The sequence below is a fragment of the Aethalodelphis obliquidens genome, unplaced genomic scaffold, assembly GCF_003676395.1.
Source record: "Aethalodelphis obliquidens isolate GAN/ISIS:26980383/991018 unplaced genomic scaffold, ASM367639v1 scaffold39, whole genome shotgun sequence".
NCBI classification, from domain to species: Eukaryota; Metazoa; Chordata; class Mammalia; order Artiodactyla; family Delphinidae; genus Aethalodelphis; species Aethalodelphis obliquidens.
In genome coordinates, this window is record NW_020837983.1 from 5,335,013 (window position 1) to 5,352,806 (window position 17,794).

Genomic DNA, 17,794 nt, shown 5'->3' on the forward strand with positions numbered 1-17,794 from the left:
ACTTTATTCAGTAAAGTAGTTTTTCAAACTTTTTAGTCTCAGGACCCCATTACACTCTTAAAAATTATTAAACACTCCTAAGAGCCTTTGTTTATGTACGTTATAGCTATTGATATTTACCATATTAAAAATTAAAACTGAGAAAAACTTAAATATGTAATTCATTTAAAAATAACAGGCCTATTATGTGTTAACATATAATTTTTATGCAAAAACCCTTTATTTTCATTAAAAAATGTAGTGAGAAGAACAGCATTGTTTTATATTTTTCCAAATCTCTTTCATGTATGACTAATAGAAGACAATGGATTCTCATATCTGCTTCAGCATTCAAACTGTTACAATATGTTCTTTTGGTAGAAATATCAAAATTTCTTTTCATCTTCAATGAAAAACCAGCCTTATATAGCTATGTAGTTGAAAAAGGAGAATGTTATGAGCATTTTCAGATAGTTGTAGATTCTCCTTTGATACTATAGCAAAACTCGAGAAAGTGGTGGGTTTTTTTGTTTGTTTTGTTTTGTTTTGTTTTATTGGAGTATAAATGCTTTATGTTGTGTTAGTTTCTGCTGCACAGTGAAGTGAATCAGCCGTATGAATACATATATCCCCTCCCTCTTGGACCTTCCTCCCCCTATGCCACCAAACTAGGCCATCACAGAGCACCGAGCTGAGCACCCTGTGCTATACAGCAGGTTCCCACTAGCTATCTATTTTACACATGGCAGTATATTTATGTTGAACCTAATCTCCCAGTTCATCCCACCCTCCCCTTTCCCCCCATGTCCAAACGTCCATTCTCTACGTCTGCCTTTCTATTCCTGCCCTGCAAATAGGTTCATCTGTACCATTTTTCTAGATTCCACATATATGCGTTAATATACGATATTTGTTTTTCTCTTTCTGACTTAACTTCACTCTGTATGACAGACTCTAGGTCCAGCCACATCTCTACAAATGACCCAATTTCATTTCTTTTTATGGCTGAATAATATTCCATTATATATATGTACCACATCTTTATCCATTCATCTGTCAATGGACATTTAGGTTGTTTCCATGTCCTGGCTATTGTAAATAGTGCTGCAATGAACATTGTGGTACATGTGTCTTTTTGAATTATGGTTTTCTTAGGGTATATGCCCAGTAGTTGGATTGCTGGGTCATATAGTAGTTCTATTTTTAGTTTTTTAAGGAACCTCTGTACTGTTCTCCATAGTGGCTGTATTAATTTACATTCCCACCAACAGTGCAAGAGAGTTCTCTTTTCTCTGCACTCTCTCCAGCATTTATTTGTAGATTTTCTGATGATGCCCATTGTAACTGGTGTGAGGTGGTACCTCATTTTAGTTTTGATTTGCATTTCTCTAATGATTAATGATGTTGAGCATCCTGTCATGTGTTTGTTGGCAATCTGTATATCTTCTTTGGAGAAATGTCTATTTAGGTCTTCTGCCCATTTTTGGATTGGGTTGTTTGTTATTTTGATATTGAGCTGCATGAGCTGCTTGTATATTTTGGAGATTAATCATTTGTTTGTTTCTTCGTTTGCAAATATTTTGTCCCATTCTGAGGGTTGTCTTTTCATCTTTTTTATGGTTTCCTTTGCTGTGCAAAAGCTTTTAAGTTTAATTAGGCTCCATTCACTTATTTTTGTTTTTATTTTCATTATTCTAGGAGGTGGGTCATAAAAGATCTTGCTTTGATTTATGTCAGAGTGTTTTTCCTATGTTTTCCTCTAAGAGTTTTATAGTGTCCAGTCTTACATTTACGTCTTTAATCCATTTTGAGTTTATTTTTGTGTATGGTGTTAGGTAGTGTTCTACTTTCATTCTTTTACATGTAGCTGTCCAGTTTTCCCAGCACCATTTATTGAAGAGGCTGTCTTGTCTCCACTGTATTCTTGCCTTCTTTGTCATAGATTAGGTGACCATAGGTGTGTGGGTTTATCTCTGGGCTTTCTATCCTGTATCATTGATCTATATTTCTGTTTTTGTGCCAGTACCATAGTGTCTGGATTACTGTAGCTTTGTAGTATAGTCTGGAGTCAGGGAGCCTGATTCCTCCAGCTCAGTTTTTCTTTCTCAAGATTGCTTTGGCTTTTCAGGGTCTTTTGTGTTTCCATACAAATTGTATAATTTTTTGTTCTAATTATGTGAAAAATGCCACTGGTAATTTGATAGGGGTTGCATTGAACCTGTAGATTGCTTTGGGTAGTATAGTCATTTTCACAATATTGATTCTTCCAAAGGAGCATGGTATAACTCTCCATCTGTTTATGTCATCTTTGATTTCTTTCATCAGTGTTTCATAGTTTTCTGAGTACAGGTCTTTTGTCTCCTTAGGTAGGTTTATTCCTAGGTATTTTATTCTTTTTTTTGTGATGGTAAATGGGACTGTTTCCTTAATTTCTCTTCCTGATATTTCATTGTTAGTGTATAGGAATTCAAGAGATTTCTGTGCATTAATTTCCTATCCTGCAACTTTACCAAATTCATTGATTAGTTCTAGTAGTTTTCTGGTGGCATCTTTCGGATTTTCTGTGTATAGCATCATGTCATCTGCAAACAGTGACAGTTTTACTTCTTCTTTTCCAATTTGTGTTTCTTTTATTTCTTTTTCTTCTCTGATTGCCATGGCTAGGACTTCCAATACTATGTTGAGTAAGAGTGGTGAGAGTGGACATCCTTGTCTTATTCCTGATCTTGAGGAAATGCTTTCAGTTTTTCACCATTAAGAATGATGTTTGCTGTGGATTTGTCATATATGGCCTTTATTATGTTGAGGAAGCTTCCCTCTATGACCACTTTCTGGAGAGTTTTTATCATAAATGGGTGTTGAATTTTGTAAAAGCTTTTTGTGCATCTATTGAGATGATCGTATAGCTATGTAGTTGAAAAAGGAGAATTTTATGGGCCTTTTCAGATAATTGTGGATTTTCTTCTTTGATACTATACCAAAACTCGAGAAAGTGGTGTTTATATATATATATATATATATATATATATATATATATATATATATATGAATTTATTTATTTGTTGGCTGTGTTGGGTCTTTGTTGCTGCATGCAGGTTTTCTTTAGTTGTGGTGAGTGGGGACTACTTTTCGTTGCAGCGCGCGGGCTTCTCATTGCAGTGGTTCTCTTGTTGTGGAGCATGGGCTCTAGGCATGTGGGCTTCAGTAGGTGCAGCACGCAGGCTCAGTAGTTGTGGCTCGCAGGCTCTAGAGTGCAGGCTCAGTTGTTGTGGTGCACGGGCTTAGTTGTTCCACGGTATGTGGGATCTTCCTGGACCAGGGCTCGAACCCGTGTCCCCTGCACTGGCAGGTGGATTCTTAACCACTGTGCCATCAGGGAAGCCCAGTGGTGGTTTTTTAAAGGTTAGTTGCAATTTGGAATCTGCAATTGTATCAGTTGACTTTTCGAAATCTGTTCTATTAAAATCCATTGCTCTGTCTTGTAATAAGAATGGATCTTGTACCCATTATAAAAATATTGGTTTTCTGAATTATATGACCACCCAAAATTTGACACATTTTATTCTAATATCAAAAAAACCCCTAATTATATCACCACCTATTTCATTAGAAAAGTCTGTAAGCATTGGAAAGCTGTCAAGTTTATAGTCCAGAATTCTAATTTTTACTTGAAAACTCAAAATTTATCATTAGCCACAAATACTGTCAGTTGTTTTACATGAAGTGACAGACTCACTTTGTCCATTTTTGAGAAGTTGTCTGCCAAATACCCAACTCTGAATAACCATAATTAGTCTGTCCTTGTTCTTTCAAGTAAAAGTGGTGTTTCATGAAAAAGCTGCTAGCTCGGATCATAGCTCAAATAGCTCAAGTTGAGACAACCACTGTACTTTGCTATCCAGCAGAGGTGCTTTATGTGTGCTTCTCATTTCATATAGAGAATATTAAAAAGATATGACGTATTCAAGGTTCAAGAGTTAATAAAATTAATACTTATTACTGTGTCACCATGGACATAAGTGAAATTGTTGTTTTTTAAAACTGCCAGTAAGTGATGTTGGTGAAAAACAATGTCACTGCTTTGATGCATGCTGAGTTGCTACAAGTTCTTCCCATCATTGCTTTTGAATCATCAGCGCAAATGTTAACACAGCAAAAAAGGCAAATTGCATCTTAGTATTGTGAAAATAACTCTGACCTCAAAGACTCTCTGAAAGGATCTGGGAGGTCCTCTGGGGATGGCAGACTATACTTTGACAATGCCACTTCAGTCCATGTGTACATATTTGTATGTATACAAATATGTAGGGCTGGAATAGTTGTGGCGCATGGGCTCAGTAGTTGTGGTTCGCAGGCTCAGTAGTTGTGGGACATGGGCTTAGTTGCTCCGTGGCATGTGGGATCTTCCCAGACCAGGGCTTGAACCCATGTCCCCTGTATTGGCAGGCGGATTCTTAACCAGTGCACCACCAGGGAAGTCCCTACCACATCTTCCTTATCCATTCCTCTGTTGATGGACATTTAGGTTGTTTCCATGTCTTGGCTATCGTAAATAGTGCTGCTATGAACACAGGGGTGCATGCATCTTTTCAAATTATAGTTTTATCTGGGTATATGCCCAGGAGTGGGATTGCTGGATCATAGTTCAACTCTATTGTTAGCTTTTTGAGGAACATCCATACTGTTTTCCACAGTGGCTGCAGCAATTTACATTCCTACCAAGACTGTAAGAGGGTTTCCTTTTCTTTACACCCTCTCCAGCATTTATTATTTGTAGACTTTTTAATGATGACCATTCTGACTGGTGTGAGGTGGTACCTTATTGTAGTTTTGATTTGCACTTCTCTAATAATTAGCGAAGACGAGCATCTTTTCATGTGCCTATTGGCCATCTGTATGTCTTCTTTGGAGAAATGTTTATTTAGGTCTTCTGCCCATTTTTCAGTTGGGTTGTTTGTTTTTTTGTTATTGAATTGTATTAGCTATTTGTGTATTTTGGAAATTAAGCCTTTGTTGGGCTCATCATTTGCAAATATTTTCTCTCAGTCTGTAGGTTATCTTTTCATTTTGTTTATGGTTTCCTTTGCTGTGCAAAAGCTTATAAGTTTGATTAGGTCCCATTTGTTTATTTTTGCTTTTATTTCTATTGCCTTGGGAGACTGACCTAAGAAAATATTGGTATGATATCTGTCAGAGAATGTCTTGCCTATGTTCTCTTCTGGGAGTTTTATGGCGTCTTGTCTTATATTTAAGTCTTTATGCCATTTTGAGTTTACTTTTGTGTATGGTGTGAGGGTGTGTTCAAACTTCATTGATTTATATGCAGCTGGCCAACTTTTCCAACACCACTTGCTGAAGAGACTTCCTATTGATATTTTATTAATTTAGGTCCTCATGATTTTATTACTCTAATACATGATTTCCAACCTGTGTTCTTTAGAGCCTAGGATAGAGTTTCAGGAGTGGGGGGAGTGATGCAGGGATGGTTTTTACAGTGAGAAGAGGACTAAGGCCAGGACCCCAGGAAGGACCAGAATGAAAGAGCGGGAGAGAGGCATGGCAGAATCCAGAAAGAGGATTGCACAGGAAGAGAACAAGGCAATGGTTGCCACTGAAGCAGATTTACTTTCACGTATGGAGGAGCTACTTCCATTTATCTTTCCTAAACCTGTTCAAAGCTCTACCATTTCATTCTGGAAAAGACCATAAGCCATCAGTCTTATCCTCTCTATCGAATGTTGGAAGCAGCCTGAGTACAGTGGAAAGATCACTAAAGCTCTGGCCCCACCCCTCGATTGTTGGGAAACCTTGGACAAATGATAACTCTGAAACTTCAGTGTTTTCATTGGTTAAAACATGTGTAACAGGGTCGTTTATAGGAGAAAACTAGAATCATGTATATGAAGAAAGCACTATATGATATTTGCTAACATTTGCCCATGTTTCTAGATGTCAGGCCTTGTTTAAAAAGCTTACCTGTATTATCAAGTTCTGCCTTTAATTCTCTTATCAACCCTAAGATAGGCACTATTATAATTCCTGATTTACAAATATGAAAACTAAGGTTCAGAGAGGTTAGTTTGCACTCAATATAGATCGTGTGCACCATCTATGAATACACTTTTTTCAACTTCGTTAAAAAAAAAACACCAGATTATAGAATGAAGGTAAATGTAAAATGGGCTTAATAACTCTAGCCGGGATATCAAGAGAGTTAATTAGGCGCTAAACACTGAGAGCTAGTCCTGAGAAGCAGCAGAAAAGCTAGATCTCACGTGGGCCGTCAGCTGTCTCGGAAAGGGGGCGGGGACGCTGGCGCCCAAGACACGAGGGCACATCCGCCGAGAGGACCTAGGTAGTAGGAAATCTCAGAAATGAAGTGGGAAAATTTAAACCACCGAAAACAAACTTTGCCTAGATTACAGTTTGAACCTGTAGCGTTCACTGCCTTTTACGAAGACAATGAGGCCTATTGATGAGGCTATTTCATTTGCTCGCTGAGAAACTCCCAGGGAACCGGGGAAACCAACCTGCGACCCAGCTTACCCGCAAGCCGTCTCCCAAGGCAACCGGGAGGAGGCGTGGTCTGAGGATAGGTCCCGCCCTCTTTCTCCAACTCAAATAACGATTGGCTTGGAGGCACGGCGGTGGCGCCGGGAGGCGGATCCAGGATCCCCAGCTCTGGCTGGGCCGCGCAGCCATTTTGGACTGTGTGGGTTTCCGGGACGTTTCGAGTGCGTCCTAGGTCTCGGGGGTTCCGCAGATCACAGGCCCAGGGCCCGCGTCCGAGTGTCAGGTTGGAGCCGGGAAACGTCCCAGGGGGTAGCGGCGGCGGGGGCAGGATGAGCGCGGAGGCGGCGGACCGGGAGGCGGCCACCTCCAGCCGGCCCTGCACCCCGCCGCAGACCTGCTGGTTTGAGTTCCTGCTGGAGGAGTCGCTGTTGGAGAAACATCTGCGCAAGCCCTGCCCGGGTAAGCGCGGCGCCTGCAGCTCGAGCGGAGCGGGACCCGGTCACCGGCGCTGCCCTCCCGTCTCTCACCATCCCGCGCCTTCTCGGCCACGAACCTGCGGCTCGGGAGGCGGGGACCGGAGCCGAGCTCTGGCTAGGCCCCCGGCTAAGTATTAAACACACCAGTGCGGGGGCACTGCTGTGGGAGGCCAAAGAAAGGCGCAAAACAAAGGAGCTTCCGCATCCACCCCCTTTTACTGTTCGGGGTTTTAACACCTGCGAGATGGCCTTGTGAGAGTATTTGGGTTGGGGAGGCTGGCTCGAACCCTCCTCTTGACAGAACCCCGCACAGTTTGGGGAGATGGGGAGAAATCAACGATTCGGGGGCTGATCCTGACACTAATTAGTTAACTATCTTAGGTTCCTATTTAACTGTTTTATTCCTCAACGAGGAGACTTTACCGACTCTTAATTATATATTTCAAAGTTAAGCTGTAAATCAAAATGAAGAAATCTTTGAAAGCAGAAAAAAACTACAGTTGCAAGATGGTTCTTGTATAATGATGATCATGATTAATATCCCAGTTAATGAGTACTCTCAGGGAAGGTGGAAAACGCCAGGCATTTCTGGAAAGAGGTACTGGCATGAAAAAGTAAGTTCCTTGGATGATATTTTGCTGATAAAGTTCGAATCCAGTTGTGGCTTGTTCAGTCTAATAGACGGGCTTTAGTCTCCTGGTGGAGACTGCTGTGCGAGAAGTTAGTGTACTTCACTTGGGCAGTTTTACCACCTATATTATATTATGTTCTTTTAATTAATTGATTTTGACTAACGTTTGTTGAGTCTTTCTGCGTGCCAGTCACTGTGCTTAATGCTTCATATCTGTTATCTCATTTAATCAGTCTTCATAGTAATCCTGTGAAGTAGGTGGCATTATCCTCTATTTTGCATGACAAACAGGTGCAGAGGTAACTTTATGCAGGCCCCACTAATTAAGCGTTAAAACAGTGATTCTAAAGATGACCTCTCTTTCCTTTAATTGACATTCGTTGTTTGCTGAACTGGAAATCTATAACCATTATGTTCTTCCCTGTAAAGTGCTTTCTTCTGCAGGAATCTGTTATCCTTTCTTCCTTACACCCTTCCTGATCTTTCCCTTTAATCCCCAGGCACACTTCTTATAAATCATAATCCTTAGTTATTCTACCTACACAACTGTTTGGATTTTTTTTAAACTTTCTTTTTAATTGAAGTATAGTTGATGTACAATGTTTCAGGTGTACAGCAAAGTGATTATGATATATATATATATATATATATATATATATATATATATTCCTTTTCAGATACTTTTCCATTATAGGTTATTATAAGATATTGAATATAGTTCCCTGTACTATACGGTAGGTCCTTGTTTATTTTATATGTATCTGTCAATCCCAAATTCCTAATTTATCCCTCCCCCCCTTTCCCATTTGGTAACCATAAATTTGTTTTCTTTGTGAGTCTATTTCTGTTTTGTAAATAAGTTCATTTGTATCACTTTTAGATTCCACATAAAATGATGTCATACGACATTTGTCTTTCTCTGTCTGATGTACTTTTCTTAGTATGATAATCTCTAGGTCCATCCATGTTGCTGCAGTGGCATAATTTCATTCTTTTTTATGGCTGAGTAATATTCCAATGTATATATGTACCACATCTTTATCCATTCATCTGTCAGCGGACACTTGGGTTATTTCCATGTCTTGGCTATTGTGAATAGTGCTGCTGTGAACTTATGGGTGCATGTATCTTTTCAAATTAGAGTTTTTGTCTTTTCCAGATATATGCCCAGGAGTGGGATTGCTGGATCATATAGTAACTTTATTTTTAATTTTTTAAGGAACCTCCATACTGTTTTCCATAGCGGCTGCACCAGTTTACATTCCTGTCAATCATGTAGGAGGGTTCCCTTCTTTCCACACCCTCTCCAGCATTTATTATTTGTAGACATTTTGGTGATGGCCATTCTGACTGGTGTGCGGTGATACCTCATTGTAGTTTTGATTTGCATTTCTCTAATAGCGATATGGAGCATCTTTTCACATGCCTGTTGGCCTGTTTGGATTCCTTTGTGGTCAAAAACTAATACAGTGAATCCTTTGGATCTTCATAATTAGAACTTAAGTTCAAGAATTATTTTCTTTTAAATCCTAGATCCTGCACCAGTTCAACTTATAGTCCAGTTTTTGGAACAGGCTTCTAAACCTTCAGTTAATGAACAGAACCAAGTTCAACCTCCACCTGATAACAAGAGAAATCGTATTTTAAAGCTTCTTGCTCTTAAAGTTGCTGCACATTTGAAGTGGGACTTAGACATATTAGAGAAAAGGTATACAAGATTTAAATGAATTTATTTTTAGTACTGTTAGATATCTTGGTTTATTTCAATATGTGTTCTTATAATATTGGCCCTTAAAATGAAAATTATTTTTCTCTGCATTCTTGGTAAAATATGCAAGTAGTTTTCAAAAGGTGTAAGAAAATATTCGACTATTAGATGAATTTAAATAACCTTTTAAAGTATAAACTTGGTGTTATCAATAATGAGCCATTTTATTATTGTTCTTTTCTTTGATGTGCTAAGTAGGAAAGTCCATGCCTAAACAGTTTTAAATGTTCAGTTTACTTTTACATATCTGAAGAAAATGAATAAAAATTAATGATGCATGGTACATAATGTATGGATGATTCCTTATTGAATAATTCAGTTTATTTTACTGGGCATAAATCAATCACTGTCTCCCAAACTCTTAAGCTGTCTTATTAGAATCAGTGGTTATTTGTTTACAAATAAATAATTTCAAAGGCGTAGTTATAAAATGATTTGTTTTCATCCCCTTCTCACAATTGAAAAAGAAATACCTTATAGAACATTTGGGAAAATTCAGAAAATAAGAAATAATAGAGGAGGGGAGAGAAGTATTTTTAACATTTTTGTGTGATTTATTTTTAAACAAAATTGTGAACATATCTTATATACTGTTTTGATTTGTTTTATTTCATATAGCAGGATATCATGAACATTTTCCCATTTTGTTTTTTGGAGTTTATTCCATTGTATAGATAATTTATTAACTGTTCCTCCATTGACAGTTTTCTCTAGTTTTTCACTTTTTTTTTTTTTTTTTTTTTTACCGGTACACGGGCCTCTCACTGTTGAGGCCTCTCCCATTGCGGAGCACAGGCTCAGCAGCCATGGCTCGTGGGCCCAGCCGCTCCGCGGCATGTGGGATCTTCCCGGACCGGGGCACGAACCTGTGTCCCCTGCATCGGCAGGCGGACTCTCAACCATTGTGCCACCAGGGAAGCCCTAGTTTTTCACTTTTATTAATGACAGAGCCTTAAATGTCTATGTCCATAAACTTTATCTGAATTTCGAGTTACAGCCTTAGTATAGATTGTTAAATTGCTTGGTCAAGTGGTATAAACATTTTTAAAGCACATTATGCATGTTACCAGATTGCATTCCAAGAGAGTTGTATTAGTTTATACTCACACTAGTAGTATTTAAACATTGTTTTTGCACCATATCTTCTATAGCATTAAAATTAGAATTAAAAAAAAAGTTTTATGCTTTAATCTAAGGGGAAACTTATCCATTAATAGATTTGAGGCATATCAACAGGTAGCAGTGTGTACAAAAAAGCATGATGTATGTGTTACACTTGGAAAATTGAGCATTGATTGGCTATTTGATGGTAAGCAATTAAAATTTTTTTAGATGTGAAATTTATACTGTCATTATGTTAGGAGGTAATTTTTTGGAGATATATTCTGAAATACTTGTGGAAAAAATGATTTAATATTGGGAATTTGCTTCACAATAATATGGGAAGGAGGGAAGTGGGTGGAGTGGAGATGAAACAAGATTGGCCATCAGTTGATAATTGTTGAAGCTGGATGATGGGCACATTGGGCTATATTATATTATTCTGTCTACTTTTGTATATGTTTAAATTGTTTTCATAATGAAAGCTTAAAAAATCTTTTTGAATTTGATAGGTATATTTTCATATAAGTTGTTGAAACAGGTTAATAAAATGGTCTGTAGATTTACTCCTTTAACAGTATAATTACTTTGAGTGAAAATACTGAATTGTGTATTTTGTGGTTACACAGCTTATATATCTTTTGATTCTTCCTTTTTAAGTTTGTCTGTTCCAGTATTGAATATGTTACTAAATGAACTGCTGTGCATCAGTAAAGTTCCTCCCGGAACAAAGCACATAGACATGGATCTGGCCACTTTACCTCCAACCACTGCCATGGCTATACTTCTCTACAATAGATGGTAAATGTTTTCATAAACCTGAAATGTGTTGGGCAGCCTCTCTTTAATTGCACTCTGACTTCCAGGGATATGCTTTTAAGTTACTCCTTCTACTCTAGGGATCTCTAAGAGGATCTTGGAAACAGTGAATCTGTTGGTGGAGAAAATTTATGACTGCATAGATAAAAAGAATTCTGATAAAGATGTGGATGACTTACAAAGTTTTTATTATATATCAATTAGAATTTCAGATAGTTTTTAAGTTTTCTAAGGAGCACTTGAAAAAAAACTTGAAGTGATATTTACAGTGTGTTAACTTTTGGTTTTTTGGTCTTTTTTACAGGGCAATTAGGACAATTGTTCAAAGTAGTTTTCCTGTCAAACAACCAAAACCTGGACCTCCTCAGTTAAGTGTGTAAGTTGGCCATTTTTTTTTTTTCTTAGATTCCATATATATGTGTTAGCATACGGTATTTGTCTTTCTCTCTCTGACTTACTTCACTCTGTATGACAGACTCTAGGTCCATCCACCTCACTACAAATAACTCTATTTCGTTTCTTTTTATGGCTGAGTAATATTCCATTGTATATATGTGCCACATCTTCTTTATCCATTCTTTCGATGATGGGCACTTAGGTTGTTTCCATCTCCTGGCTATTGTAAATAGAGCTGCAATGAACATTTTGGTACATGACTCTTTTTGAATTATGGTTTTCTCAGGGTATATGCCCAGTAGTGGGATTGTTGGGTCATTTGGTAGTTCTATTTGTAGTTTTTTAAGGAAGCTCCATACTGTTCTCCATAGTGGCTGTACCAATTCACATTCCTACCAGCAGTGCAAGAGTGTTTGCTTTTCTCCACCCCCTCTCCAGCATTTATTGTTTCTAGATTTTTTGATGATGGCCATTCTGACCAGTGTGAGATATCTCATTGTAGTTTTGATTTGCATTTCTCTAATGATTAATGATGTTGAGCATTCTTTCATGTGTTTGTTGGCAGTCTGTATATCTTCTTTGGAGAAATGTCTATTTAGGTCTTCTGCCCATTTTTGGATTGGTTGGTTGTTTTTTTGTTATTGAGCTGCATGAGCTGCTTATAAATTTTGGAGATTAATCCTTTGTCAGTTGCTTCATTTGCAAATATTTTCTCCCATTCTGAGGGTTGTCTTTTGGTCTTCTTTATGGTTTCCGTTGCTGTGCAAAAGCTTTGAAGTTTCATTAGGTCCCATTTGTTTACTTTTGTTTTTATTTCCATTTCTCTAGGAGGTGGGTCAAAAAGGATCTTGCTGTGATTTATGTCATAGAGTGTTCTGCCTATGTTTTCCTCTAAGAGTTTGATAGTTTCTGGCCTTACCGTTTAGGTCTTTAATCCATTTTGAGCTTATTTTTGTGCATGTTGTTAGGGAGTGTTCTAATCTCATTCTTTTACATGTAGCTGTCCAGTTTTCCCAGCAGCACTTATTGAAGAGGCTTTCCTTTCTCCACTGTACATTCCTGCCTCCTTTATCAAAGATAAGGTGACCATATGTGCGTGGGTTTATCTCTGGGCTTTCTATCCTGTTCCATTGGTCTGTCTTTATGCTTTTGTGCCAGTACCATACTGTCTTTATTACTGTAGCTTTGTAGTATAGTCTGAAGTCAGGGAGCCTGATTCCTTCAGCTCCGTTTTTCGTTCTCAAGATTGCTTTGGCTATTCGGAGTCTTTTGTGTTTCCATACAAATTGTGAAATTTTTTGTTCTAGTTCTGTGAAAAATGCCAGTGGTAGTTTCGTAGGGATTGCATGAATCTGTAGATCGCTTTGGGTAGTATAGTCATTTTCACAATGTTGATTCTTCCAATCCAAGAGCATGGTATATCTCTCCATCTATTTGTACTATCTTTACTTTCTTTCGTCAGTGTATTATAATTTTCTGCATACAGGTCTTTTGTCTCCTTAGGTAGGTTTATTCCTAGATATTTTATTCTTTTTGTTGCAGTGGTAAATGGGAGTGTTTTCTTGATTTCACTTTCAGATTTTTCATCATTAGTGTATAGGAGTGCCAGAGATTTCTGTGCATTAATTTTGTATCCTGCTACTTTACCAAATTCATTGATTAGCTCTAGTAGTTTTCTGGTAGCATCTTTAGGATTCTCTGTGTATAGTGTCATGTCATCTGCAAACAGTGACAGTTTTACTTCTTCTTTTCCAGTTTGTATTCCTTTTATTTCCTTTTCTTCTCTGATTGCTGTGGCTAAATCTTCCAAAACTGTGTTGAATAAGAGTGGTGAGAGTGGGCAACCTTGTCTTGTTACTGATCTTAGTGGAAAAGCTTTCAGTTTTTCACCATTGAGGACAATGTTGGCTGTGGGTTTGTCATATATGGCCTTTATTATGTTGAGGAAAGTTCCCTCTATGCCTACTTTGTAAAGTAGGTTTTTATCATAAATGGATGTTGAATTCTGTTGAAAGCTTTCTCTGCATCTATTGAAATGATCATATGGTTTTTCTCTTTCAATTTGTTAATATGGTGTATCACGTTGATTGATTGGCGTATATTGAAGAATCCTTGCATTCCCGGAATAAACCCCACTTGATCATGGTGTATGATCCTTTTAATGTGCTGTTGGATTCTGTTTGCTAGTATTTTGTTGAGGATTTTTGCATCTATGTTCATCAGTGATATTGGCTTGTAATTTTCTTTCTTTGTGGCATCCTTGTCTGGTTTTGGTATCAGGGTGATGGTGGCCTCGTAGAATGAGTTTGGGAGTGTTCCTCCCTCTGCTATGTTCTCGAAGAGTTTGAGAAGGATAGGTGTTAGCTCTTCTCTAAATGTTTGATAGAATTCGCCTGTGAAGCCATCTGGTCCTGGGCTTTTGTTTGTTGGAAGATTTTTAATCACAGTTTCAATTTCAGTGCTTGTGATTGGTCTGTTCATATTTTCTATTTCTTCCTGATTCAGTCTTGGCAGGTTGTGCATTTCTAAGAATTTGTCCATTTCTTCCAGGTTGTCCATTTTATTGGTATAGAGTTGCTTGTAGTAATCTCTCATGATCTTTTGTATTTCTGCAGTGTCAGTTGTTACTTCTCCTTTTTCATTTCTAATTCTATTGATTTGAGTCTTCTGCCTTTTATTCTTGATGAGTCTGGCTAATGGTTTATCAATTTTCTCTATCTTCTCAAAGAACCAGCTTTTAGTTTTATTGATCTTTGCTATCATTTCCTTCATTTCTTTTTCATTTATTTCTGATCTGATTTTTATGATTTCTTTCCTTCTGCTAACTTTGGGTTTTTTTTGTTCTTCTTTCTCTAATTGCTTTAGGTGCAAGGTTAGGTTGTTTATTCAAGATGTTTCCTGTTTCTTAAGGTGGGATTGTATTGCTATAAACTTCCCTCTTAGAAGTGCTTTTGCTGCATCCCATAGGTTTTGGGTTGTCATGTCTCCATTGTCATTTGTTTCTAGGTATTTTTTGATTTCCTCTTTGATTCTTCAGTGATCACTTTGTTATTAAATAGTGTGTTGTTTAGCCTCCACGTGTTTATAGTTTTTACAGATCTTTTCCTGTAACTGATATGTAGTCTCATAGCGTTGTGTTCGGAAAAGATACTTGATACAATTTCAATTTTCTGAAATTTACCAAGGCTTGCTTTGTGACCCAAAATGTGATCTATCCTGGAGAATGTTCCATGAGCACCTGAGAAAAATGTGTATTCTGTTGTTTTTGGATGGAATGTCCTATAAATACAAATTAAGTCCATCTTGTTTAATGTATCATTTAAAGCTTGTGTTTCCTTATTTATTTTCATTTTCTGTCCATTGGTGAACGTGGGGTGTTAAAGTCCCCTACAATGAATGTGTTACTGTCGATTTCCCCTTTTATGACTGTTAGTATTTGCCTTATGTATTGAGGTGCTCCTATGTTGAATGCATAAATATTTACAATTGTTATATCTTCTTCTTGGATTGATCCCTTGATCATTATGTAGTGTCCCTCTTTGTCTTTTCTAACAATCTTTATTTTAAAGTCTATTTTGTCTGATATGAGAATTTCTACTCCAGCTTTCTTTTGGTTTCCATTTGCATGGAATATCTTTTTCCATCGCCTTACTTTCGGTCTGTATGTGTCTAGGTCTGAAGTGGGTCTCTTGTAGACAGCATATATATGGGTCTTGTTTTTGTATCCATTCAGCCAGTCTGTGTCTTTTGGTGGGAGCATTTAATCCATTTACATTTAAGGTAATTATTGATATGTATGTTCCTATTCCCATTTTCTTAATTGTTTTGGGTTTGTTATTGTAGGTCTTTTCCTTCTCTTGTGTTTCTTGTCTAGAGAAGTTCCTTTAACATTTGTTGTAAAGCTGGTTTGGTGATGCTGAACTCTCTCAGCTTTTGCTTGTCTGTAAAGGTTTTAATTTTTCCATCAAATCTGAATGAGATCCTTGCTGGGTAGAGTAATCTTGGTTGTAGGCTTTTCTCCTTCATCACTTTAAATGTGTCCTACCAGTCCCTCCTGGCTTGCAGAGTTTCTGCTGAAAGATCAGCTGTTAACCTTATGGGGATTCCTTTGTGTGTTATTTGTTGTTTTTCCCTTGCTGCTTTTAATATGTTTTCTTTTTATTTAATTTTTGACAGTTTGATTAATATGTGTCTTGGCGTGTTTCTCCTTGGATTTATCCTGTATGGGATTCTCTGTTCTTCCTGGACTTGATTAACTATTTCCTTTCCCACATTAGGGAAATTTTCAACTATAACCTCTTCAAATATTTTCTCAGTCCCTTTCTTTTTCTCTTCTTCTGGAACCCCTATAATTCGAATGTTGGTGCGTTTAATGTCGTCCCAGAGGTCTCTGAGACCGTCCTCAGTTCTTTTCATTCTTTTTTCTTTATTCTGCTCTGCAGTAGTTATTTCCACTATTTTACTTCCAGGTCACTTATCCGTTCTTCTGCCTCAGTTATTCTGCTATTGATCCCATCTAGAGTATTTTTAATTTCATTTATTGTGTTGTTCATCGTTGCTTGTTTCATCTTTAGTTCTTCTAGGTTCTTGTTAAATGTTTCTTGCATTTTCTCTATTTCCAAGATTTTGGATCATCTTTACTATCATTATTCTGAATTCTTTTTTAGGTAGACTGTGTATTTCCTCTTCATTTTTTAGGTCTGGTGGGTTTTTATCTTGCTCCTTCATCTGCTGTGTGTTTTTCTGTCTTCTCATTTTGCTTCTCTTACTGTGTTTGGGGTCTCCTTTTTGCAGGCTGCAGGTTCCTAGTTCTCATTGTTTTTGGTGTCTCTCCCCAGTGGCTAAAGTTGGTTCAGTGGCTTGTGTAGGCTTCCTGGTGGAGGGGACTAGTGCCTGTGTTCTGGTGGATGAGGCTGGATCTTGTCTTTCTGGTGGTATGTTTTGGGGTGTCTGTGGAGTTTTTATGATTTTAGGCAGCCTCTCTGTTAATGGGTGGGGTTGTGTTCCTGTTTTGCTAATTGTTTGGCATAGGGTGTCCAGCACTGTAGCTTGCTGGTTTTTGAGTTAAGCTGGGTTCTGGTGTTGAGATGGAGATCTCTGGGAGATTTTCGCCGTTTGATATTACGTGGAGCTGGGAGGTCTCTTGTGGACCAGTGTCCTGAAGTTGGCTCTCCCACCTCAGAGGCACAGCACTGACTCCTGGCTGCAGCACCAAGAGCCTTTCATCCACACGGCTCAGAATAAAAGGGAGAAAAAGTAGAAAGAAAGGAAGAAAGAAAGAAAGAGAATAAAATAAGATAAAATGAAGTAAGATAAAATAATTAAAATAATTATTAAGAAAAAAAATTAAAAAAATAAAAAACAAAAAGGACGGATAGAACCCTAGGACAAATGGTGAAAGCAAAGCTATACAGACAAAATCTCACACGGAAGCATACGCATACACACTCACAAAAAGAGGAAAACGGGAAAAAATCATAAATCTTGCTCTCAAAGTCCACCTCCTCAATTTGGGATGATTCGTTGTCTATTCATGTATTCCACAGATGCAGGGTACATCAAGTTGATTGTGGAGCTTTAATCCGCTGCTCCTGAGGCTGCTGGGAGAGATTTCCCTTTCTCTTCTTTGTTCACACATCTCCCGGGGCTCAGCTTTGGATTTGGCCCCGCCTCTGTGTGTAGGTCACCGGAGGGCATCTGTTCTTCGCTCAGACAGGACGGGGTTAAAGGAGCCGCTGACTCGGGGGCTCTGGCTCACTCCGGCTGGGGGGAGGGAGGGGTGCGGTTGCGGGGTGAGCCTGTGGTGGCAGAGGCCGGCGGGACGTTGCACCAGCCTGAGGCGTGCCGTGTGTTCTCCCAGGGAAGTTGTCCCTGGATCCCGGGAACCTGGCAGTGGCGGGCTGCACAGGCTCCCCGGAAGCAGGGTGTGGATAGTGACCTGTGCTTGCACACAGGCTTCTTGGTGGTGGCAGCAGCAGCCTTAGCGTCTCATGCCCGTCTCTGGGGTCTGGACTGTTAGCCGCGGCTTGCGCCCGTCTCTGGAGTTCCTTAAAGCAGTGCTCTTAATCCCCTCTCCTCGTGCACCGGGAAACAAAAAGGGAAGAAAAAGTC

At 38.4% G+C, this 17,794-nt stretch overlaps 1 protein-coding gene across 3 annotated transcripts in view; it reads left to right on the forward strand.

Annotated features, from left to right (window-relative positions):
• The first annotated feature begins 6,680 nt into the window (after positions 1 to 6,680).
• Positions 6,681 to 17,794, forward strand: part of INTS8 (integrator complex subunit 8) — a 64,854-nt gene continuing 53,740 nt past the window's right edge. For all 3 annotated transcript variants that reach the window (XR_003438147.1, XM_027131431.1, XM_027131429.1), the window contains exons 1-4: positions 6,681 to 6,951; positions 9,133 to 9,307; positions 11,129 to 11,269; positions 11,592 to 11,663. Coding sequence is in view for 2 of the 3 variants with exons in the window: in XM_027131431.1 (XP_026987232.1) it covers positions 6,822 to 6,951; positions 9,133 to 9,307; positions 11,129 to 11,269; positions 11,592 to 11,663 (518 nt within the window). In the remaining variant the exon portion in view is untranslated. The remainder of the gene's footprint in view (positions 6,952 to 9,132; positions 9,308 to 11,128; positions 11,270 to 11,591; positions 11,664 to 17,794) is intronic.